Source organism: Odocoileus virginianus, chromosome 17, assembly GCF_023699985.2.
Source record: "Odocoileus virginianus isolate 20LAN1187 ecotype Illinois chromosome 17, Ovbor_1.2, whole genome shotgun sequence".
Taxonomy (NCBI): Eukaryota; Metazoa; Chordata; class Mammalia; order Artiodactyla; family Cervidae; genus Odocoileus; species Odocoileus virginianus.
The window spans coordinates 23,376,626-23,401,189 of NC_069690.1; the positions used below are offsets into that span (position 1 = coordinate 23,376,626).

Here is a 24,564-nt window from a genome sequence, read left to right on the forward strand (position 1 = left end):
CCGAAGCCCTGAGGTGTTCCTTCTGTTCCCTGACAACCAGGACTGCCCCTGCGCCTGGGGTTTGCTCTCTCCCAGCATGCAAGACTGCCCAGACTCCTTCTCTACCACCTCAGATTTCACCTCTTCAGGAAGGCTCTTTCTGACTCCTATGGTTTTCCTTGCAGGCTCCCTGGTGTCTCCCTCATAGTTAAGGCTGAAAGCTCCATGACAGCAGGGACCTTCTTTCTAGTTCAACACTATGTAATCAGTTCCATCTGGCGGCTGGTGCTCAACAAATATTTACAGAATCAAGGGTCCAAAGGCATAAACGGTCTCTGCCCTCAGGGAGTTTATTTTCCCAAACCTACTATAATGCAAAACCACTAAAACAAAGTAGATTGTGATAAACGCCATGAAATCAACAAACAGCAGATGTGTGGTCTCAAGCCTAAAACTATAAATTCTCAGGGCTGGGTCAGAGCTGAAATGCCACCTAGACCAGTCTTCCTGTGGTGCCTGAGTCCTTTCATGTCCTCCTTGCCAGTGCTGCCCAACTCAGGGAACTCATAAGCCTTCTAGAGGAAATCCTTCTTCTTGGCTAGTTCTGTTGGGAAGGTTATCCTTAAAGTGATCCCTCCCTCCCTCCCGATGCCCCTCAAGTAGTAGAAGAATCATGTTCCCCACAAGTCAAGGCTTCTCATCTCCATGTCAGTTACTGCCCAGCTCTTCAACTTGTCTGCCTTCTCTCACCCCAAATGCCAAACCTACTGCTTACAGATCCCATAAGATGTTAGTCCCCTTTATTCTCCCTATGATGAACCAGAAGGAATTGTGGTTCAGCAGGAAGTGAGAAACTGTTGTCAATTTTTCTTCTCATCTTCCAAGGTTATGTGCCCATAAGGTAGTAGTACCTGGTTCCATGAGGCTGGACTGAAAAATTACAGAGAACCAACTACTGGGAAAATTCTGTTTCTTCCTTAATGCTATCCTTGTGCAAGGCCCCAATCATTTCTAAAAATAATCAAGATCCTATGATTAACTATTCATTGAAATAGGATGATACTTCCTTCTAGTTAATACCCTGCAGGTGTTAGATCACAGCCAGACTGATTAGCAAATGGAAGAAAATCAACATTACCTTTAGGGTTTTATATAATCCTTTGAGGGCCAGGGACAGGACCCAAGTTGCTTCCACTGCCTCGGGACAATGGCTGTCCATGCTGGTTTGCAGAAGGTGACTGGCAATAAAGGCAAAGTGCTGAGAGTATTGGCTCAGCTGGGCCTGGGCATCACTGCCTTCCTGTCCTCCTCCTTTCTGGACCAGTTGGTAGTCCTTCACTGAAGGATTAAGAGAGAAATCTTAAATGTAGCCAGAGAAAAGAGACACATTTTGTTTATTAATATTTTGGCTATACTGTTTATAGGATCCTAGTTCTCTGACCAGGGATCAAACCCAAGTCCATGGTAGGGAAAGCCCCAAGTCCCAACCACTGGACCGCCAGGGAATTCCCCAAGAGACACCTTTTGAAGAGTTACAGAGAATGATGGCTGACTTCACAGCAGAAACTATGAAAGCCACAAGAAAATGGATCAATATCTTTAAAATATGCTAAGAAAAAACTCTCAGCCCACAATTTTTTACCCAGCAAAATTGTCTCTCAAAGATGAAGTCAAATCACTGATTTAGACTTCCACCTTAAGAAACCAGAAAAAGAAAAAAAAGAGCAAATTAAACTAAAAGCAGAAAGAAATAAGTAAATTAATAATGAAAAGATAGAAATGAATGAAACAGCAATCACAAATAACAGAGAAACATCAAAGAAACCAAAAGCCAGTCCTTGGAAAATATCAAATAAATGGATAAATCTCCGGCTAGGCAGTCTATGCAATGAAAAAGAAAAGATGCAAATTACCAAAATCAGGAATGAGGGAAGGCAGCTGATACCCCATGCGAGGTTCAGAGAAACTAAAGATCTACATTTTATAAGATCTAAATTTGTTTCATAAGTGAATGGAGAGATATACCATGCTCCTGAATCAAAAGACTCAGTATTGTTAAGACATCATTTCTCCCCAAATGAATCTACAGATTCAATGTTATGTTGATCAAAACGCTAGCAGGTTCTTTAATAGAAACTGATAAGCTGATTCCAAAATTTAAACAAAAAGACAAAGGAACTAGACTAGCCAAAACAATTTTGAAGAATAACAAAGTTGGAGGACCTGATTTTTCTCTCAACACTCAAGAGAAATCTATAACACTCAAGGGCTTTCTTTCCTGGTGGCTCAGTGGTAAAGAACCTGCCTGCCAATGCAGGAGACTCAGATTCGATCCCTGGGTCAGGAAGATCTCCTGGAGAAGGAAATGGCAAACTACTCTAGTATTCTTGCCTGGGAAATCCTGTGGACAGAAGGAGCCTGGTGGACTACAGTCCATGGGGTCACAAAAGAATCAGACTAAACAACAACAGTCAAGACAATGGTGGCATTCAAGTAAGGACAAATATACAATATATAGATTAATGGAACATAATAAAATCCATAAACAAACACCAAGATATACATATCAATTAATTTTCACAAAGTTACCAAGATGATTCAATGGAGAAAGAATAGTCTGCTCAACAAATGGTCCTAGAACAGTGAGATTCACATGTAAAAAAATAAAATAAACCTTGACATTGACATCAAACTGTATACAAACAGTGCCTAATACTAAAGCTAAATTATAAAGCAGATTATTTTAAGAGCAGATGTGGGCACATAATAATAAGACATTCCAGAACATTTGGGATTTGGCAATTTAAATCAAAAGGGCACTTTATGATATACCTTCACTGTCCTATTGATGAAGCAAAGTGGAAAGTGACATGTATGCCAATACAAATTATATGAAGTTACTTTACATTCCTGTCGCCACCATATGTTCAAATTATCCACCAGAAAACAAATGATACTGGCAAATGGAAAAAGTAGATGTTTAGAACCTAAACATCTGGCCAATCCCAAAACAAAGAGTCATATATATAAAATAACAACATAGAAAGAGCCTTCAAAGTGATCCCAATTCAACCACATCATTTCATAGATGAGGAAAAAGAAGTTACATGTCACTTCAGTTGTGTCCAAAACTCTCTGCAAGCCTACATGGACTGTAGCCCACCAGGCTCCTCTGTCCATGGGTTTCTCCAGGTAAGAATACTGGAGTGGGTTGTCATGTCCTCCTCCAGGAAAAAGAAATTCAGAGAGCTACAATTTGTTTTTTAAAAAATTCATATGCAGGGGCAAGAACAATGATATTTTAACTGATTTTAGCATATACAGAAAATTTGCTCTGATTCTTAGATAAAATAATTATGCTTGGGACCTGTTTTCCTCTTCCGGGTTTTGACATCGACGATCACAGCCCTGTTCTTCTCAGTAAAGTGCTTCAAGATGATCACATTATGTGGTTCATTGGCATTATCCATATATATACAGCGAGTCCCCACACAGAGGACCTAAACAACGACAGAGAAAGAAAAGGCAACTCAGCAGCGCATAGAACACAGTCTCTTTTGCTTGTGCCACTGACTTCAACAGGTAGTCAGGGTCAGGATTCTTCCCATCTGTAAGTCCAGGGTTGGCACAGGCCTGACACAGAGCTTGTTTAAGTGCCTGCTGATTGAAGCCATGCTTTCACAGCCTTCATTGTTCCAACTAGTTGAAAATTAGAAATGAGATCAAGCTGAAGGCCAAAGTGAAGAACAATCATACTGAAGTTCTCTGTAACTTATTAATAGGGTATTCAGTTCAGTTGCTCAGTCGTGTCCGACTCTTTGTGACCCCATGAATTGCAGCACGCCAGGCCTCCCTGTCCATCACAAACTCCCAGAGTTTACTCAAATGCATGCCCATCGAGTCGGTGATGCAATCCAGCCATCTCATCCTCTGTCGTCCCCTTCTCCTCCTGCCCCCAATCCCTCCCAGCATCACGGTCTTTTCCAATGAGTCAACTAGTTACCTATTATTCAAAGCCAACTACTGGCTAATAAAATGAGTCAATTGGCTAAACTGTTAAAAATGTAAGTTGAACAAACCATCCCCAAATCTTGAGAATATACCAGTACTGTAAAAGCAAATTATGTAAGGAAAAAAAACTCCCAAGGATATATGCTATAGGGACTTTGATATGCCTGATGAAGACAGAAAGAGGAGACGAGGCCTTCAGAGAGGTATACCTGGGGGAAGCCGACCAGCACCAGCAGCGTGAAGATGTTGGTGTGCTTCAGCTGGAAAGGCAGCTGCTTGATGCAGTGGTCTGTGAAGGTGGCAACGACGTCTCGCCACAGAGGGGCGCTGTTGAGTGACCGCAGGATCTCCGCCATAGAACAAGCCCAGTCCAAGCCCACGCGGCTGGAAGGCAAGAGCGCCATCAGGTGGTGGTGCACAGGCCCCAAATTCAACGCATCAGCTCACCACACTCCAAGGCAGACCCATAAACATGTCAACGAGTCATTCACTGGTTAGTAGTTTAAAAACTACTAGAATGATGCTTTTCAAAAATGATAAGTGGGGGGGAATCATCAAGATTTGTTACTTATATACTCAGCCTATAGTTAAGGTTTTAAAAATCTCTATAAATGGTCACACACAAATGTACACTTATGCATACTCACATTCATGCACAGAAAAGCAGCTTGGAAGGAAATATATTTATAAAAGCACCAGGGAGTTTCCTGGTGGCCTAGTGGTTAGAATTCTGGGCTTTCACTACTGTGGCCTGGGTTCAACCCCTGATCAGGGAACTGAGATCTGCAAGGAGTGGTGAGGGGCAGGGATGGGTAGGGGGAATAAAATAGCACCAGACACACTGACAAGGTGCAAGGCATTGGTTTTATAATGAAAATAGATCTATTTTCTTCAACCTCAAAGCCTGTACCTATTACTCTCAGGAAAAAACAAACCAGAATATATATCACTAGAGAGGCTGAGTCAGCAGACAGAACCCAGGTGGCAACAGCTGTTCTAATGTGGGTTTTAAGTACAGCTTTAATATCAGTTGATAATGTTGCTAATAAAACTAATTCTATTCTCACCAAAGATCCCTAGACAACATAGGGGCAAAAATAGCACCGAAGCACGCTGAAATTAATCAACAGCCAGATAAACGACCTAAAGAAATGAACACCAAGGTGGGATAGAGTGGGGGTGGCTACCTGTCCAGACACACAGCCCCCAGGCTAAAGAGCAGGTGGGTGGTCTTCCAGCCATCTGGCACGACTGAACTGTCCCCAGCTGCAAACAAGTTGTGTTTGGCTGAGAGGACCTTGGTCACGGCAGCATCTACCTCCGCTGGTAAAAGGCGGATGATTAACTGGCCAAGGAGACCCAGGGTGAGGTGGTAGGTTTCGTTCAGGTGGCCTGCATTTGAGATCACGACCTGAAACATGAGCGGGAGCACATGCTCCAGGTCTATCAGGGGGACTGTGGGATCCTGTTGAGAGAGGAGAAAAATCTGTTCAATAAGACATCTAGGTAACCACACCAACTAAACACTCCATTGTCTTCATGTATTATTTATAACTGGCCTGGTGCCAGGGGAATTATGCAGTGTCTTTCACAAATGGTTTAGGTACAACTGAATGTAAAATAAACATTCTCAGGCATCATCTTACAATCTTACTTCCAATTCATATTCTTACCCCAGGGATATACAGATGATCGCAATTAACATTTCAGTATATGGCTTTCCAAAAATTTTTTCTGTGCATAACACTACCCTCTCATGCACTTTCTCTCTTTTTATTTATTTTTTCTCTTTTTTTTAAATGCCATTTTGTCTCTTACCGAGTTTAAGGGAGGTAACATGGCTGCTAGTAACCCCAAAATCCTCTTCTGGGAACACTCCGCAAACACCTGCTCAGGGCTTGGAATAAATGCCTTTTCCTCAATGGGCTTCTGAGAGGATGCTTCTGAATTTTCAGCATCTGAGTTATAAAACAGCAAGCTATCAGATTTTGCCAGGTTCCATGCATGTATGAATAGGCAGGTAAATCACTGTACTGCCTTGTGCCACTACAGCATCAAGTCGAGACTTTAAAAACCTATTACTGAACACGTCTTACTCAAGGAAGCCTGTCCCGATCACCGTTTTAATGTCGAGCCTGCCCTCCCATCTCCCCGAACCCCTCTGCCCTCTCCAGTCCCTGCTCTTTTGTGCTCATGGCATCTAATTACCTTTTAACACAGCATATCATTTTTTTACTGGTTGGTCATTGTTTGACTTCCCTTCTAGAATCCCCCCCCGGCCCCAGTAATGTATCACAAACACCTAGAAATGTTTCCGGAGCACAGTAGCAACTCAATAAATCCCTGATGGCTAAAGCAACCATATGTAATCAGGATGCTGAGCCTCAGATCGGATCAGACCAGAGCAGGTTTTGATGATCTGGACTGACATGGAGTGTCAGACTGCTTCCTGAACTTAGAATCATGATCTGCAGAGATGAGCATCAGCCCCTTTTGGGACAGGGCAGGACGCTGGGTGCTCAGCCCTGCCTCTGTCACAGAACGGGCACCAGGGAAGGACCCTGCCTCCCCAAGTTGCCCTGAGGAGGCTGACATTTGCTGCCAGTCTCCTCGGTCCATGGCACCTCCATCTCCAGGCTCTTCAATTGTCCTGCAGTACAGCTCTGACCTCACCACCATCCCCAGCAGGCAGCCCAGGGCCTCCACTGCAGGGTGCATGCACCTCTCCACTTCCCCATTTCAGGGCTCCACTCCCTCCCCTTACTCCCTACACACCTGCCCCACAGACCTCTCCATGGATTCCTTTGGGGATTTCCTCTCTGGGGCTTTGCTCCTCTTGTCCTTTCTGCCCTGAGTGTTCCTCCCCCCAACAAATCCCGGCAATACTGAGGTCACCTACAGGCCTTCTTTACAAGGGCCTTATATGGACGCAACCTGTTCAGTGATCCCCATCACTGCTACCACCCACTCAGGCCTCTCTTCTGGACAGAAGCACATCCCACCTCAAATTACAGTTACACGCACCCCTGTCTTAAACCCTCCCAGGCTGCAGGCCTCTTGAGGGCAGGAGCTATGTGTCCATTTGTCTGACTTGGTCCCTGCTTCATCCCCAGAGTCTAGCACAGTGCTTGGCACACAGAAGGCACTCAGTAAATCAGGGAATAAACAAGATAGGAAATTAGATAAACAAGATGAAAGAAGGATGATTTTTGAAGTGGTATCAGTACTATCTGAGGCAGAACTGAGAAACTATGCACACTTGGGTGCTAACCAGTTATAAATTGTGTGCAAGAGATAACTCAGAGATGGGTATGTGTGCATTTTAAGATGAAAGAGATCAAGGTAATTGTCAAAGAGTTTTTACCTGGAAGCCCTGTAGGTGTGCAGGCATCTGCAGGTGAGTCTGAAATTTGAGTCGGGCAGGAAGGATCCTTCCTTAATGATACACCTTCACTGGCCTTACTTCTCTGCTTGCTATCTAAAGGTCTGACTTCCTTAGGAGCATCTCTCTTCCCCTAAAAACAAATTGGAGAGTGAGTAAACTTTTATGTGAAAGAAATCTTAATTTTTTTACATTCAGACAATTTAAAAAATCACTAGCCAAGGACTTCCCTCGTAGTCCAGTGGTTAAGAATCTGCCTTCCAGGGGCTTCCCTGGCAGCGCAGTGGTTAAGACTCCACACTCCCACACTCCCAGGGCAGGAGGCGTGGATTTGATCCTTGGTCAGAGAAGCAGGATTCCATTCCCATGCAGCACAGCCAAAGGAAAAAAAAAAAAGAATCTGCATTCCAAGGCAGGAGATGCAGAAACTGCAATTTGCCACATAGAAGACTAAGAGCCAGGGGCAGGGTACCCTTCATGCACACAGCTACTGATGGTAAGAGGACCCAAAAGGTATGGATCCCTCAGGAATAAAAAGAACACCCTGGGGGTTCCTTAGAAAAAGGCTGATTCCAGTCCCCAGGCAGGGAAAGCCTAAGATAAGCCTGAAACCTCTTTTAGTATCAAAAATTAAAGTGCTCAAGGAATAATCAAGACATAGCAAAGGACACAAAAGCCAGCTGGAAGGAGCTTCCACTAGCCAAACATGGGACAACTTGAGCATCAAAATCAATAATAAAAACTAAGATTTTAATCTACTAAATAAAAAAATTCAAGTCCTTTTTGATAAAAATAAGTAAATAAGTAGATACACAAGGAGTGCCATGCTGACTGGTGGCACATTATATGATGCTGGGTCTCACAAGAAGATATGATTATTCTCAGGCTCAAAGGTGAAGACAAGACTGCTGATTTACCCCGACTCTGCTCATAATGCTTTCCCTGTCCCACTACAATCTGTGGATGGGAACAATGCTGCCTGGAGAAAGGGTTTTGTGGTCACAGCAGGCTTGAAGGTTATTACATCGCCTGTCCTTGTGCTGGCTTTCTGGCTGAACGAAGCTAATGGAATCTTCAAGCTTTTGCCATCTCTGCTTTTGTCCTCCTCTAAAAGACGACAGGATCCCAGGGAGCGATAAACACCAATGGGGATCCTTCATGACAGAGAAAGGAGACAGAAACAGCAGCAGCTCCTGAGTCAAAGCCGGGGTGCTGACAGCACCCACTCTGGCTCTGAAGGCAGCATCATGGAACCTCTGCTTGCTCTTGCACAAAACAATCTTCAGTGTCACTGTCAGAGGTTCCATCTGGATCCAGGAAGGCTTTTCTTCTACTTCAACAAGCACAGGTAAACTCTTATAAACTACCTGGTAAGTACTAAGCACTTAGTATCACCTATTTGTTGACTGAATAAAAAATAGTTTCACGTATATAGTGTTCACCGCGGGCCAGGAAGGAACCAACCTCTTTAGGTGTGTAATCTTACTCAATCCTTAAAAAAACCACAGGAGGCAGGGAACAGGAGTAGTTAAACACTGATAGAACCTACCATGAACACTGTTTTAAGCACTTTATGTATTTATTTATTTTTGGCTGCGCTGGGTCTTAGCTGCGGTACTCGGGGTCTTTGTTTTGGCATGCGGGCCTCTCTCAAGTTGTGGCGCCGGGGCTCCAGAGCGCATGGATTCTATAGTTGCAGCGTGAGGGCTTCTCTCCAGTTGTGCACAGGCTTAGCTGCCCCATGGCACGTGGGACCCTAGTTACCCAGCCAGGGATTGAATCCGTGTCCCCTGCACTGGCAGGTGGATTCTTAACCACTGGACCACCAGAAACACCCTTGAGGACTTGAGACATTAATTCAGTGTGTGTGATGCATGTAAATCCTCACAACAACCCTAAGGAATAGCTACTAGTCTCCCTTCATTTTACTGAAGAGACGTGGTGATGTGCCCAAAGTCAGACAGAACAGGGACCCACACCTCGGCAAACTGGGTCACAAACCTGGACCCTTCACACTGCTGCTCTGCTCCCTCACGTGACAGCTCTGGGCTCACCTCTTGACTGCACAGGAAAGACTGTACTTACACTGCGGTGCCCAGCAGGGCCTGCGTGGGCCGGCTCCGCGGCAGCCTGCACAGCTTTCTTCCCTGGCTGCTCCTCTGACGTCTGGGTGGGCGCAGTGACTGGCAGGGCCTGGTTTTCTGGAGGAGAGCCGCCATCTGGCAATACACCAAGCAGAGCTAGAGCTTTAAGACCTAAACGTGGGAAGCAAAAAAGAGGTTGGTTAAAAGTTTTATAAGACAGTTATTCCCTGCAAATGCCATAAATCACCTTACTACTATATGGAAAGAGACGGCTGAGCTTCTCCACAAGCTGAACCAGAGTACTCAATCTAACCCCCTGTCCCCATCCCACACATCTACTTAGCTCCTGACTTCAGACACTGGAGTCTCGACAGCGGGGACAACCTGTGCTTTGTTAACAGCAGAGGACAAAAGACAGGAGGACTGCCTGTTTAGAAAATCCGACGTGAAGCTTGTATGAGCCCCACACAGCTAGGGTTTAAGTTCTCCCTGGCAAACAGTTAACAAGACAGATCTGAAGTACCAGGGTTACCCACCGCTACTTCATCCAAGTCTGATTCCCTAATGTTTACTAGAGTGAGGAGTTGGTCTGTTATTCTGAAGGAAATTTATAATGCCAATGTTTCTCTCAAATGCATCTGGAGATTTAAAATTAAGTTCCAGGGGACCTCCTTGGTGGTCCAGTGGTTAAGACTCTGCGTTGCCAACAAAGGGGGTGAAGGCTCAATCCCTGGTCAGGGAACTAGATTCCACATCCCGTGGGCCATGGCCGAAAGATAAAAATAAGAGTAACAATAAAAATAATTTTTTTAAATAAATAAATAAATAAAATTAAGTTCCACTCCACGGTGAGCACCTCTTGTGGAAAACTCGATTTCTGACACCTTCACATTGAGCACTGCATTTCACTTCTGCTGAGGCTATTCCTTCATGAGCAATTTAGGGCTGGTTTGGTTTCTGAGCCTGAGGAACACTTACCTTTTCCCTGGTGAGCCTGCATCAGACAGTCCCCGACGAGCTGCAGGCACCGGCTCCGCAGGGTGGCAGCGCTGCTGCGGACCTGTGGGTCCAGCTTTTCGCCATCCATGTCCTCGGCGCTGGCCAGGTGGGCGCTATAGAGAGCCAGGGCGGCGAAGAGCAGCCAGGAGTAGTTGTGGATGTAGGGCTGGATGAGCCTCTGCCGGTCACTGATCCGGATGGTCACCATTGGATGGGCAGTGATACTGTGGGTAGGCAAGTGGCTGCAAAGGCAAGATACTTTTAAGGCCTGAAGGCCCTTGTGAGTGTCCAAAAAGGAGAATGGGACCTCAGGGGACCACATGCATGGTCACAAGTGGGCATCAGTAACCTCTAAGGCTGTTACTGAAAATTTCAAGATAGGTATTGGCCCTTTCTTCAGAAAAATGAACGAACACAAACACTACACAATCCATTTCAGGATTTCACAACCCTTAGAAGACTGTCCATGGAAACCAAGTGAAGTAAGACTTTATTTTTGTGAAGCTTCACAGGGTGCGCTTATAGCATTTTGCTAATGTGAGGAAATGCCCATAATTTTTTGAGATGGATATGAAGTATGTAGGAAAGAAATGACTGAAGGTCTGGAATTTGCTTTAAAATACCTTAACAAAGCAGAAGGAAAAAAAAAAAGAATCGAAGCACACATAGCAAAATCTTCCTTATTGCTGAGTCTGGGTAAAAGGGACTTGAAGATTCATTGTACTATTCTTTTTACTTGTGGGTATGTTTTTAATTTTTTATAATGTAAGGTTTTTTTAAAAAAGGGCAAACAAGTACATGAAAAGAAGTTTGCTGGGCTGGAGGTCATGTGAGACATACCCATAGGAATATTTCTTGGCTGCATAGCATCCATAGCACAGGTCAAAGTCATCGCATACATTGCAGTGCATTCTCCGGCCTATGATCAAACCCTGGCAGTGGTCACATGTGAACTCCATGTTGACCATTTCGTGGTCATCTCCATGGCCTTCAGGCTTCACCCCACCTGGGGGAAGAACAGCAGCGTGAGGTGGACTGGGCAAAGGGCTCTGAGAAGGGCTGGTTTCCAAACCCAAACCAAACCCAGAAGCAGAGTTGCTCCCAACAGATCGCTCAGGATGTCAGGGACCACAGGCCTCTTTCAGAAACCGGTGCATTCCGCCCAGTGGTTCTCAGCATATGAACAATACTCTTGGCACAGAAACTTCTTAGCAGTGGTACCATGGATTGACCTCCCTTTTTCAGTGCAATGCAGAGCCCGATCAAATAGATCACCAAGTCCCACTATGACCTCCATTTGGCAGCACAAGTCCTCATGCCAATTTGTAAGCCATCTTCCATGAACCCTCCCCAGACACATCTAAGCATCTATTGGTGTATTCTTGTTAACAGGCACTGAGAAGTTATCAGGTATTTGCTTTTTCATTCCAGAATCATAGATGAAAAGAGACTCCATAACCCCAAACCCACTGAGTGAGAAAGAATGTGAGTCACGAAAGAGACTGACAGCTCTGGTCGCCTTCTCACTCTGAGTCCAGTGGGCCTCCGAGCCCCATCACATACTCTGCTGAATGTTCCTCCCCTCTGACCCACTTCTGTTCCCACGGCCAGAAAGCTAGGCCAGGCAGGAAACCCCTTGTCACTACTGTGATTTCCTACAGGAAGCTCTTACATGGACAGAACCAGCTTCCTCTAGCATAGCTCTGGTCATGTTAATACCCTGGTGGCAAACTTCCCCTTCTGTTTGTACACTCATTCAATTCCTGAGACTGGCACCTCTGGATCCCATAACCTGGGCCCAAGCTGTCTCAATCCATCACTCAGCTGTGGACACTGGTAAGTCCGTCAAAACACACTACAGAAGCTCACTCCTCCGGCTGTGGGTTCGCTCAGTCTTAGGATGATGCACTCTCCACTGTTAACTTTCTTTAAAGCCCAATTCACATCCCTAGGGGCTTCCCTCATAGCTCAGTTGGTAAAGAATTCGCCTGCAATACAGGAGACCCTGGTTCGATTCCTGGGTTGGGAAGATTCGCTGGAGAAGTGATAGGCTACCCACTCCAGTACTCTTGGGCTTCCTTGTAGCTCAGCTGGTAAAGAATCCACCTGCAACATTGGAGACCTGGGTTCAATCCCTGGGTTGGGAAGATCCCCTGGAGAAGGGAAAGGCTACCCACTCCAGTATTCTGGCCTGGAGAATTCCATCAACTGTATAGTCCATGGGGTTGCAAAGAGTCGGACATGACTGAGTGACTTTCACTTTCACATCCCACCTCCTCCACCAGCTTCCCTTCAACAGCAGCCTTCCCTCCTCCTGAACTCTCCCAGAATAATGTGCACTGCTCATCTGTAACTCAGCAGGGACACTCCTATCCTGGAATACACCTTGTGTGAGCAGGTCCTGTCTCCTGCCACAGCTGTAAATGCTTCTGGGACAGGGGTTGTATATTATACAGTCAGGTGATATGCACACTAACAGCACTCAGCCGCTTACTACTGTCAACTTGCTTTGCCTCAGCACCTGCCAGTTGAGAGGATTCAAGAATTTCTGAAGTTTGCTTGTGTGTATTTTACTTCTTGTAAACAGCCTGATTCAGAGGGCAAAATCATTTCCTGAAAACTCAACTGGATGGACATTCACTGGTGCTGAGTGTTTATCAAGTGTCTACACCCAGTGACGAGGAAGGCGGAAGCTTGTCAGGTAACAGAGCTCTGGAGTTTGTCACTCGGCTGGGGAAGTGAGGTCATATTTGCCGACAAGACAGAGAACACTGCTGGGCAGTGTTGTCACTGTACAGTGGAAGGTTAAAAAATAATAAGATCATAGAAGATAGAAACGCTTCTTCCTTGTGGTGATGGCACACTCAGGCCGTGAACTTTACCTAGGAAGCAAGTCTTGCAGAGATCCATGTCGCTGCACTGCAGACAACGGTAGCGATGCCAGGGGGCGATCTCATCACATCCATCACAGGAGATGTCCACATTTAACAGGTCACAGTAGCGAGCAATAAACATGTGCATCTATAAGGTGAAATAAAACACAATCAACCAACGGACTTCTAATGTGGCTACTATTCATTCATCAATCCATCCTTCATCAGCCACTTAAAACACTGCAGGCATTGTACTAGGTGCTAGGATTGGAAGACTAAGGAGCTCAGTGTCTAGCTGGGAATTCCTTTAAAGAAACAGATGACAGCATACAGTATGATGTATGGGCAGCCAAATTCAGGAGGCTCAGAGAGCACATGGAGGTTTCTCAAAAAGAGTTAATTACTCAGCTGAGACCTGAGGGGCAAACAGGCATCAGCTGGGTGGAGATGCAGGTGATGAGCATGTGGGATAAAAGCAATAGCAAGTTCTATGGGAGACCACAAAAGGATCAAGCCGGGGGCTTGTGCACTTGGAAATAATTCCAAATGTAGAGCACACCATGGAGCAGGGCCGACTGGATACAGTTAGGAAGGTTAAACTGCAAGAGGCTGGGATGGAAGAGCAGCATGATCAGATGTGAGCATTCTGACAGCTCCCCTGGTGACTGAGTGGGAATGGGTCAGAGTGGGCAAGACTGGAGCCACAGAGACTGACCCTGACGGCGGCTGTCAGAGCAGCCCCCGACTGCTGACAAGGGCTGGGCTGGGCAGATCTGAGCGGTATTAGGAGGTACCGGTGAGGAGCCTTGGGGGCTGACTGGTTATGGGGGCCAGCGAAAGTGAAGGGTCAAGAACAGCATCCAGATTTCTGGCTTGGGTACTTGGCTGGACAAGGGTTGGGTTCAGATACAGGAAACACTGCAAGAGAAGCATTGTTTGCTGGCATTTTAGGAGAAAAAACTTCTGGGGAAAGACTAAGGGCCCCATGTCATAAGCAAACAGTTTTACCAAAAGGTCCCTACAGGATAGTTTATCTTTACGGCCTGGAAATAAGGGACATAAATCACTGAGTCAGCATATAGCAGTAGAACACAGCAAATATGCCAAGCCACCTTAGGACTAGAGAATGGCTCCCAATAAGGTATTAACATATAAGAGAGAGAAATCACAAAGGCCAAGTTTGTGTGCTCGATCCAAGCACTGCAGAGAAGCTACATGAGTGAGGTAAGTGGCACATAGTAGGTACACAAGCTAAGAAAATGAATGCATCTGAGGCAGCAGACACCTGGTGTAGTGTGGTAGTGACAGATAAACCCCCAATGTGGAGATGGATGTGTTAGGTTGGCTGAGCCTGATGACATATGGGAATCAGGTAACTGATTCTGTGCACATATGGCTGCTTCCATGCTCACCAGGCAACCTTCTGACTGAAATGTGCCTTCCCGTGTTGCTTGCCTACAGGAAAAGTATGTACCAAGGACACCAGAGTCCAGGGCCTTTAGGAATTCTGTTTCTCACTGTAAATTAATAAACTGGCACCTAATTATTTTACTTCAGCTTCATGAGCCAATTTCCTGTGAATCTAGTTCTAGGGGAGGGAGCCACTGCCTCCTGAGTGTGGTCAAGCCAGGATTTAGGACCCTCGGGTTAAAAGACCAGGCTCAGTGACAGCCACTCACTAGGGTACTGACTACCCCCTGGAGCCCTCTCAGGAGAGAGCCTACTGGCATGCCCCGATGCAGGCTTTCGTCTCCAAACTCCTAGCAAATCACTTCAGATTACCCTCGTTGAGAGGTCTTACTTTCCTCTGCTTCTCTTGATCTTCCTGGGCTATTTTTTCATACCAGGCCTCAAACATGCCATCCTGACACTCATCCATCCATTCTGAATTCTGCTTGGCATCAGCAAGCTCATCTTCTTCACTCCATTGGCTGAAAAAAGGACATAAACAGAGAAAAGCATGCCTCTGCCAGAAATCAAGGCAAGTGCAGGTTAGCAGACTGTCCTACTGGTCTAGTACCCGAGGCGCTTAGAGACTTCTGAGAGCAAGAAGGCAATCTGGTTTTCAAAGCCCCAGGGTTTGCCAAATGTTTGATAGATACATACCAATAAAAAGGGGTGGGGGAGGCCCTTCCAGAGCCTACTAAAGTAGGTGAGGAATTGGAGCTTGAAAGGTTGTACCTACATGGCAAAAGCCCATTCAACAACCATTTGTGGTGAACCTACCATGTGCCAGCCACCAAAAAACGGGTGTGAACTGGACATGCTCAGCACACCCGTGGCAGCAGCTCGAGAAGGGGGTTGGGAGACCCCAGGGCCTCGGCTCTCTCGCTGGCCGCTGTAAGACCTGGACATGGCACTCGGCCCTGGTCCTCAGTTTCCTCAAGTTTAACAAATAATCTCAGGGATTCCTCTTAGAGGCAAAAGTATAGATTTCCATAATTTCAGTCAATAGCTTGTTTCAGCAACTGGAATTTTAAATACAAAAGTATTTACTCGACAGCAAATGCAAAGCATCTACCAACTGACACAGACACATTTGTTTGTTGACATGTTCCAATTAACTGATTTCAGGGCTACTCACTCTGAGCTTTGGGCCAGGGGCCCACCAGTGGGAACTGGTGGGGAAGGTGCAGTCCCTACTCTCAAGGACTGGCTCATGTAGCTGCAGGTGAAGCTTGAAACAAGGAGCAGACTGATAGCTTAAAGCTGATCCCCCAACCCCTTCCTCCTGTTGTGGGTCCCCCCCTCTGCCAAGAGCACCCTCTGACAGCAGGGCAATGGCCGAGGTTTGGTAAACGAGGGGATCACTTATAATCTATCTCCTTTTTCCTACTTCTGAGAGAGGGAATATATCTCTTCTGAGAGAGGGAAAATAGGTGTTGACGCAGATCGTTCATTTCCTCCTGATTCTCTCCTCTTGCTCTTCTTTCCCCTTTCTTCTCTTTCTTTTCTACAGACGTGTGATTAATGAGTACGTGGACTTGAGTAGGGTGGAAAGACGTTCATTAGATGTGGAAGGGAGGAATTTCCCTGGCAGTCCAGTGGTTAAGAATTCGCCTTCCAATGCAGGGGATGCAGGTTCGATCCCTGGTTGCAGAACTAAGATCCCACAAGTCACAGGGCAACTAAGCCCACAAGCTGAAACCAGAGAAGCCTGTGCGCCATAACGACAGGTCCTGTCTGTTTCATCAGAGATCCCGAGTGTGGCAACCAAGACCCGATACATCAAATAAATATTTTAAAAAATAATAATAATATAAAAGAATAAGTGGATAGAAAAAAAAAACCTTTGTTACTATTTTTTCCCCTGATACCTTAAGTCCTTACAATGTACAAGAGGTTATAGTGGCTGGAAACCACACACACAGAACAAAAAAATACAGAAAAGGATTCTTCAATTCAACAAGTTCTATGAGGATCTCCACAAACAAGGAAGATGCTCATGCTAAGTTCACAGCACCACTGCTACCAACTTTTATACACCACCATGCCCCAGACACCATGCCGAACACTGAGAACTCATTTGTTCCTCACAGCAATCCTATAAGGTAGATTCTGTTATTACCTCCAGTTCTTAAGATGAGGAAACTGAGGCACAAAGGAGTTTAAGAAGCTGTCTGAGGTCATCCAGTGAGGATGTGGCAGAGACGGGAAACTCCTCAGACAGCCCAGCTCCAGGCCTGAGCTCTGAACCTCTGTGCTGCTGCCACGATCCCTGAACTTCACGAGCTCCCGAAGGGACCGCAGAGCACACAGCGAGTCCTTACCTGATCACACTGTCATGGGCACTTATGTTTTCCTGTGACATTTTCATGAGGAGATCTGGCAACTGAATGCCAACAAAGAAGGTGAGGTCACTGGGTTCCCAGCCCATGTCCAAAAGGTGCAGCAGGGCCGTCTGGATGCAGGACAGGGCAGGCAGCAAGGACCTGAAGAGGCCGTGAAGGTGAGAGTTACCAAAGCTGCCCGTCACCCATGAGGATGACAGAAACAGTGCGAGTCAGAGACCTGGTATGTCTGTCAGTGGAAAGCGGAGGGAACCCCAGACTGCTGGTTTGGGTTCCCTACGATATCTTTTCAAATTTCTCAGACTCCATATAAACCCTCTTCAAAGAACATCTTAAGCAAAAGAGTTCTGAAAGCATCAAGTAGCAAGGTTTCCACCCTGCCAGGACTACCACAGGGGACATTTTATGGGAAAAGACTGAATAACACAACTCAGCTCTGATCAACAGCAAGATCAGGGCCAGCCCCAATGAGCCCGGGTCATGCCGCTCAGATGTAGAGAAGAACCATTTGATTTAAGGTTTATGTCTATACCACTTACTATGGAGGAGACTGGGGAATGGCTTTTAAGTTTTTAAAACTGAAATAACAGGTTACAGATTCTTAGATGAACCAAGACCCATCTGCTTTAAAAAAACTGTATATACCATAGAGAAAAAAGGCTGGGAGAAAATAATACTGATAAGTTAACATTAGCAACTAGCTCTAGATGGCAAGATTAGAGGTTATTTTTATTGTACTCTTTGTGCTTTTCTGTATTTTTAACATTAGACATGCATTTCTTTAAAAGTCAGAAAAAAAGGGAAAAGATTTTTCTCTAGAAATCATATTAAACTCTCTCATACCTGTCATTTTTGCTATTGAATCCTTTGACTGCTTTGACCAAAAACAGAACAAACTGATAGTAAGTGTCTCTAATTTCTTTGTGTAGATCTGCACCACAGCCTTCCAGGTGTCCAAAATAACTATAAACAGAAGACATGACCAATCACTTAATGGCCAAAACATTTACTTAATAATCATTATTCCTTACATGAAAAGAGCGAAGAAGAAGCAAGCTAACAAAGTGGTGGAGAAACTTAAGTAAATAAAACAACTGCAGAAAGTAAGCAGACAAAACAGCAATGACTCATCTGCTTGTGTCAAGAAGGCCACCCACCAGGAGTATGGAGATGACTATTACTAATCTTTCCTTATTAATATAAAAACCACCCTTCCCACCACTACCAGAGTGCCTGGTACTATGTGAAGTATTCTTCACAAATTTAATCCTCTCCTCTTATCTTCATTTTCTTGACTTATTTACTTGGGTGTGAAAGAAGCAGTTCAGGGCTTTCCCGGTGACTCAGTGGTAAAGAATCTGCCCGCCAAAGCAGGAGACGTGGGTTCGATCCCTCGTACTTTGGACTTACTTGGTAAACTCTTTCTGGCAGGTGAGGAGTTCCAACAGGAAAAGGATGTAAGGCGGGTGGAAACAGTGAGGCTGCCCAAGGGACTCGGTACAACACTGGATGATCCTCAGCACCTCGAGGATGCTCCAGGCTTGGGCCTTCCTCAAGGAGAGAACCTTTACAACACTGGAGACAGAACTCAAGTCAGGAACACCCAGAAAACTCGCAAGCTGGGGCAGAAAGAAAACAGATCCCCGCCCAGAGTTCTGAGGCCATATTAGTAAAAAGGAAATACTACTGTGAGGTATCATGTTTGCTACTTTTAGTCATTACTCAGCAACATTACAAATCACCTCACTGTTTGGAAGCCCAATGACTCAGGTTAAACAATTAATTAATTAAAAAGGAACTCTGCCTCTGTGGTAAACAGCACTAACTTCAGATAGGAAATTAAAACATGCAACACTTCCAGAGGTGTAGACTCACTGACAAGTAACGCTGTCAGAAAACATAAAATCCAAAACTTCTCCCAGGGTTAAAATAAGACAGATTTATTTTGGCAGCTACCAAATGTTTCTTTTTTTTAATCCAAATAGTACCTTATTGAGATAAAATTTACATATAGCATAATGTACAAATCTCAAGTGAAAAAAATACCTCTTTTTTTAAAAAAAGCTTTTTTCTTGAAGATTCTGAGACAAATCTTGATCTGTCCTTCAAGTAGCATTTGCTCATTTTTATGAATAACATGAATTTCGAGTCTTTGATGAGACTGGGTACCTGCAGCTGAAAAGAGGTGCTCACCTCTCGTGGGAGAGTGACTGATCTTTGATGAAGTCCATGAGGTCCTTCAGCACTGGGTACTTCTCTTTCACCGTGGGTGCCGGTCTGGCCTCCTCCATCGAGCGGAAGGAGAGCAGCCGGAGTCGCCCCCGGGTGAAGGGAGGCCGCCGGGTGGGAGTGGAAGGTGATGAGGGCTCCTCTGCTGGGACAGAGGACACTTCCAAGGCAGGCGGGCCTCCGCTGGGGGGCAGCGTGGGCTGCACGTCTGGGCTGGGGCTCTGGTCTCCCATAGTGGGGGGCGCTGCTTCAGTGGGCGATGCCGAGGCTTGGAAGTGCTCTTCCAGCACAGAGCTTGTCCTCTGGCGCTTGTCCAGTGGCTGCAGGTGATCTGTGTCATCCATGGCCACCGATCTGTCACAGCTTTCTTTTGAACCTCCACCCGTGGGCAAAAATTTCAACAGTAGAAGACTCTTCTGATAACATTCTTTTGCTGAATGTGAAAAAAGCAAGAAGGAGAACGAAAAAAAAGTTCAAATGAAACTTGTTGCCTACTTTGGAATTGAAAATAATCTACTTAAAGTCTACAATTTAGGACAGGAAATACCTCCAATAATACAGGGATGTACACATCTACCGGCAGAAGGGATCATATTTTCTCTCATACACATCAGAAGCTAACACTATAAGCACACTTTAAGTTTTATTGTGCATATTTTCACACACATTAATCTAATATAGAGAGACTAGTATAAGGAGTCCTCCATGTACCCCTCACCCAGATTTAACAGCTATCAATCCAAGGACAGTCTTTCCCAATACCACCCCCTCCACCTGCCACAACCCCCTGGATTATTTCCATGCAGATCCCAGGCATCACATTATTTCCTCTGCAAAATCTTCAGTGTATTTCACTAAAGAGAGTTTTAAGTAATAACATTACCAAGAAACACACACTTTTTGAAAAACATAATGAGCTGTAGCTCAAAAAGCACTTGGTGCCTAGGAGAGGTATTTTTTAAAAAGGCTCCATTTGGATCATGTTAATGAACAACTGGGCTTCCCTGGTGGCTCAGATGGTAAGGAACCTGCCTGCAAATGAAGGAGCCCCCGGTTCGAGCCCTGGGTTGGGAAGAGCCCCTGGAGAAGAGAATGGTGACCCACTCCAGTATTCTCGCCTGGAGAATTCCATGGACAGAGGAGTATGGTGGGCTACAGTCCATGGGGTCTCAAAGAGTTGGACACAACTGAGCAACTAACACACACACACAATGAACAATTAACAACTGGCACTTCCCTATTTGTGACATGTTCTTGGAAAAGACCTTTAGTGCCTGTGTTACCTTCTCTAGGTAAACGCTGCTTCAACTAAACTAACCCAAAAGATGGGTCGCTGGTTTCCTACTAAATCAGAGATGACAGCTGGAGCAGGTACTCACCCAGGCTCTCGGGGTTCACCTCAGCAGTTTCCATCCCACGCGGTTCTTCTGCCTCGCTCCCCAGGTTCATCAGGGACTTCTGCTTCATCTCTAACTGGGGGAGGGTTTGAGCCACATGGTTACGTTGTCCAGACAGGGCAGAAAGAGCAGCCACAGCAAACTATTAACACTTCAAAAGCACACAGTGTTGAGATTCCAGAGAACTTTATAGCCCTATGGTGAGGACACAGGACTGAACTGTTTTCATTTGTCCTAGAAATAATCCAGAATTTGAAGCTGCTTAAAGGTCTATCTGCAAAACTACCTCCTTTTCAACTATGTGTTATATGGGAGGGATTTGTAACCATGACCCTATTCTTTAAAAAATTCTAGAACGCTGGAGATGGAGGGGCCCTTACCTAAAACTGACCTACTAATAAAGAAGTGAGGTCTTGGTTAGGACTAGCCTTTAGGACTCTGTGTTTCCACTGTAAGTGGCATGGGTTTGATCCCTGGTTGGGGAACTAAGATCCTGCAAGCTGTGTGGTGTGGAAAAAAATCACACATCCAGTTTGCAGCAGAGGTTGAACTAAAACTTGATCTCTATCCTGCTCTGAAGGTGAGACTGCCTCTAAGTGATGCTAAGACTGCTGGGCGGAGAATGGTGCTCCTAGTACCAGCACAGGCAATGGTCACAGTGTGGGCCACGGTGCTGACAGCCCAGGCAGAAGACCAATGATGTATGGAGACCAGGGTCTTAAATGAGAAGGCTGGCATCTTGTCCAGTCATCTGCAGTCTGTCCTATGCTGAACCAGGAGCATAGTCTACAATATGCTTTGTCCCAATTGCCAAACCGTTTTCCCTTCAGCTGTCTGTGGGAGCTGACTTTATCAGACACACTTTCTTTAACTGCAGGAGGAGAAGGGGGCGACACAGGATGAGATGGCTGGATGCTATCACTGACTCAATGGACAGGAGTTTGAGCAAAATCCGTGAGACAGTCAAGGACAGGGAAGCCTAGCGTGCTGCAGTCCACGGGATCACAGAGCTGGACATGACTGAACGACTAAACAACTGCCTTGGTTTCTCTGTCAATACACTGTCAGTACACTGATTCTCCTCCCACCATTCTGATGATGATATTTTTAAGTTTCCTTTAAGAGATCCTGTTCATTAGGGTCTCCACCTATCTATCTAGTCTACATTGAGCACCAACTATGTTATCATCGGGGACTTTGTCCAAGGCTGTATGTTCCTAGAAAAATGCAAATTTTTTTAAAAAAAACCTATTACCAGTGATTTGAAGTTATTCTTATCTCTGCCTTGACATGTATATTATCTGACATTTATTAAATTCTCCAGCTAGGTATCTTAGATAACCTAGGTGTCCTCATATTTAACATGTCCCAAACTGAACTTAGCTCCCTACTCCCAGATCCAAGACCATTCTTCCTACTCTGGTTAATACTTTCCCCACTCACCAAGTCACCCCTACCAGGAACACGGAACACGGGAACAGTCCTAAATTCCATCTGCCTTTTCATCATACCCGTCAATCACACAGTCTAATTATCTTACCTCCCAAGTAGCAGAAGCCATCCTCATTTAATTATCACAACTAGTCTCCTGCATTCAAGCTTTTTCTTTTCTTTTTTTAATTTCTTGGCCTCATAGCATGTGGTACCCTAGTTCCCCAACCCCAACCAGGGATTGAACCCATGCCCCTTGCAATGGAAGCACAGAGTCTAACCTGCTGGACCACCAGGGAAGTCCCCTCTAGCTTTCAATCTTATTATCCATCCTCTACTCATTTTAAGATTGCTTTCTCAATTACTATACAATATTTAAGATGGTTGTAAATATATATATATATAAATAATACTAACATATACCTACTCATCTCCACACCTAAGAAATAAAAAGAATTCTCTTTTACTTGTTGTTTATCATTTCCATGCATTTGTGTAATTTTACTATGTATTTATGTACATGACAGAGATCTGGTTTATGTTTAAGTTTTATTTGAGGAATACCATACCTATGCCTTCTACAACTTGCTATGTTTTGCTCATCATCACACTTGTGAGCACCATCCATGCTAATAAAGGCAGCTCTATTTCATTTACTTTCACTGTAATACAGTACAATATTAATATAATATCTCCTATGAATGAATGTCTTGCTCTTCCAAGTTTATTGCTGTCACAAAGAATGCTGCAGAATTACTTTTCCAAAATGCAGAAAGCCCTCTCCTTTGAGAAAGGCCTCCTCTCTGCCTAAAACCACCATTGGTTGTTCAGAATCTAACGCAATGCTTTTTCTCCTAGTCTACCAGGTTAGGTTCCACCAAGCAGCCTTTGGGTTACAGAAGAAGGCAAGTAAGGGGGGCTCAACTGACTCCTGTGTACTCTGACAATCTAATATTCACCAAATTATGATTTCAAGGGTCCTAAATTATTTTTTATCCTTTATCCATTTGCATCACTGAACTTTAGTTCTGAAAAGCATTCCTAAAGTTATATTCTTGAGAAGACAGCTACTTACCTTAATTCAAAGATATGGTAGAAAAACTCAAAATATATAAAAATCACAAAAGAACATCTTACCATCCATATTCGAATCCCATCAGCCAAGGAATACACCTGTGCAAACTCCTCACTCAAGGCTGTCTTGCCCCCGCTGTTTACTGGGGAAAGGAGAGGTTACATTCAGTTAACACAATTCACTACTGCAACATTAAGCCCAAAGTCACTTCCCAATCTCCGCACAGGAAACCTCTTCCCCTGACACTTGCACATCGTGTGTGCTAAGAGAGGCCTGGGGGTAGAAAACCATCAGTGAACTACAAACACCTGTAATGGGTTCTCTGTTACTTCAAACTAACTTTTTTTCAAATGAAAAGCATCTGAAATGGATATACTATTAAGGGTAAAATATAAATATATTAAGGTAAAATATAAAATATAAAAAATAGTAAAAGCAAAATAAAAATTATTAAAAATAAGAATTATTAACATGAAAAAAATTCATGATTCATGGTGTATATTAAGTGAAAAAGGTTGGTTATGAAACAGTATATACAAAATTAAATTATTTAAAAAGAGTATACAGGACTTCCCTGGTGGTGCAGTGGATAAGAATCTGTCTGCTAACTCAGGGGACATGGGTTTGATCCCCGGTCTGGAAAGATTCCACATGGTGTGGAGCAACTAAGCCTGTGCCCATGCTCCAGAGCCTATAAGCCACAACTATTGAGCCCATGTGCTGCAACTACTGAAGCCCGTGAGCCCTAGCATCTGTGACTCCACAAAAAGAAAAGCCACCGCAATGAGAAACCCTTGCACCACAACTAAGAGTAGTCCCTGACTGCCACAACTAGAGAAAGCCTGCACGAAGCAGTGAAGATCCAGCACAGACAAATAGAATAAAATAAATAATTTCAAAAATAAAAAATACAAAGCATATATAGTAAAAACATGGTATGTACATATACGTATGTATATAACTAAATAAAAAAGCCAGGAAGATACAAAGAAAAATGACCATAGAAAAATGTTCTTGAAGTGGTGAAATTACAGTTGATAATTACTTTAAGCTTTTTTTGTACTTTGTAGGTTTCTACATGAATAGGTATTATTTTTACAATTAGAAAAAAAACATTTTTAAGGTTTCTTTTGTGTAATAAATCCTATGAGGCCTGTCCCTTCTTTTTATCTTAAAAGCAAAGGAGGGACTTCCCTGGTGGTCCAGTGGCTAAGACTCCACGCTCCCAATGCAGGGAGCCCAGGTTCAATCCCTGGTCGGGGAACTAGATTCCACATGCCACAACTAAGAGTTTGCACGTTGTAACTGAAGAT

The 24,564-nt window shown here is 44.6% G+C and overlaps 1 protein-coding gene across 2 annotated transcripts in view; it reads right to left on the reverse strand.

The window, feature by feature from the left end:
• The window catches only part of ZZEF1 (zinc finger ZZ-type and EF-hand domain containing 1), a 92,466-nt gene that overhangs the window by 17,575 nt on the left and 50,327 nt on the right, over positions 1-24,564 (reverse strand). For both annotated transcript variants that reach the window (XM_020882059.2, XM_070478894.1), the window contains exons 27-43: positions 23,314-23,393; positions 20,728-20,821; positions 19,313-19,781; positions 18,530-18,694; positions 17,963-18,082; positions 17,099-17,260; positions 15,130-15,259; positions 13,338-13,476; positions 11,296-11,461; positions 10,435-10,697; positions 9,458-9,627; positions 7,355-7,505; positions 5,809-5,948; positions 5,178-5,455; positions 4,200-4,374; positions 3,347-3,479; positions 1,118-1,317 (exon numbers count right to left, since the gene is read on the reverse strand). In XM_020882059.2, coding sequence (XP_020737718.2) covers positions 1,118-1,317; positions 3,347-3,479; positions 4,200-4,374; positions 5,178-5,455; positions 5,809-5,948; positions 7,355-7,505; positions 9,458-9,627; positions 10,435-10,697; positions 11,296-11,461; positions 13,338-13,476; positions 15,130-15,259; positions 17,099-17,260; positions 17,963-18,082; positions 18,530-18,694; positions 19,313-19,781; positions 20,728-20,821; positions 23,314-23,393 — 3,035 coding nt within the window. The remainder of the gene's footprint in view (positions 1-1,117; positions 1,318-3,346; positions 3,480-4,199; positions 4,375-5,177; positions 5,456-5,808; positions 5,949-7,354; positions 7,506-9,457; positions 9,628-10,434; positions 10,698-11,295; positions 11,462-13,337; positions 13,477-15,129; positions 15,260-17,098; positions 17,261-17,962; positions 18,083-18,529; positions 18,695-19,312; positions 19,782-20,727; positions 20,822-23,313; positions 23,394-24,564) is intronic.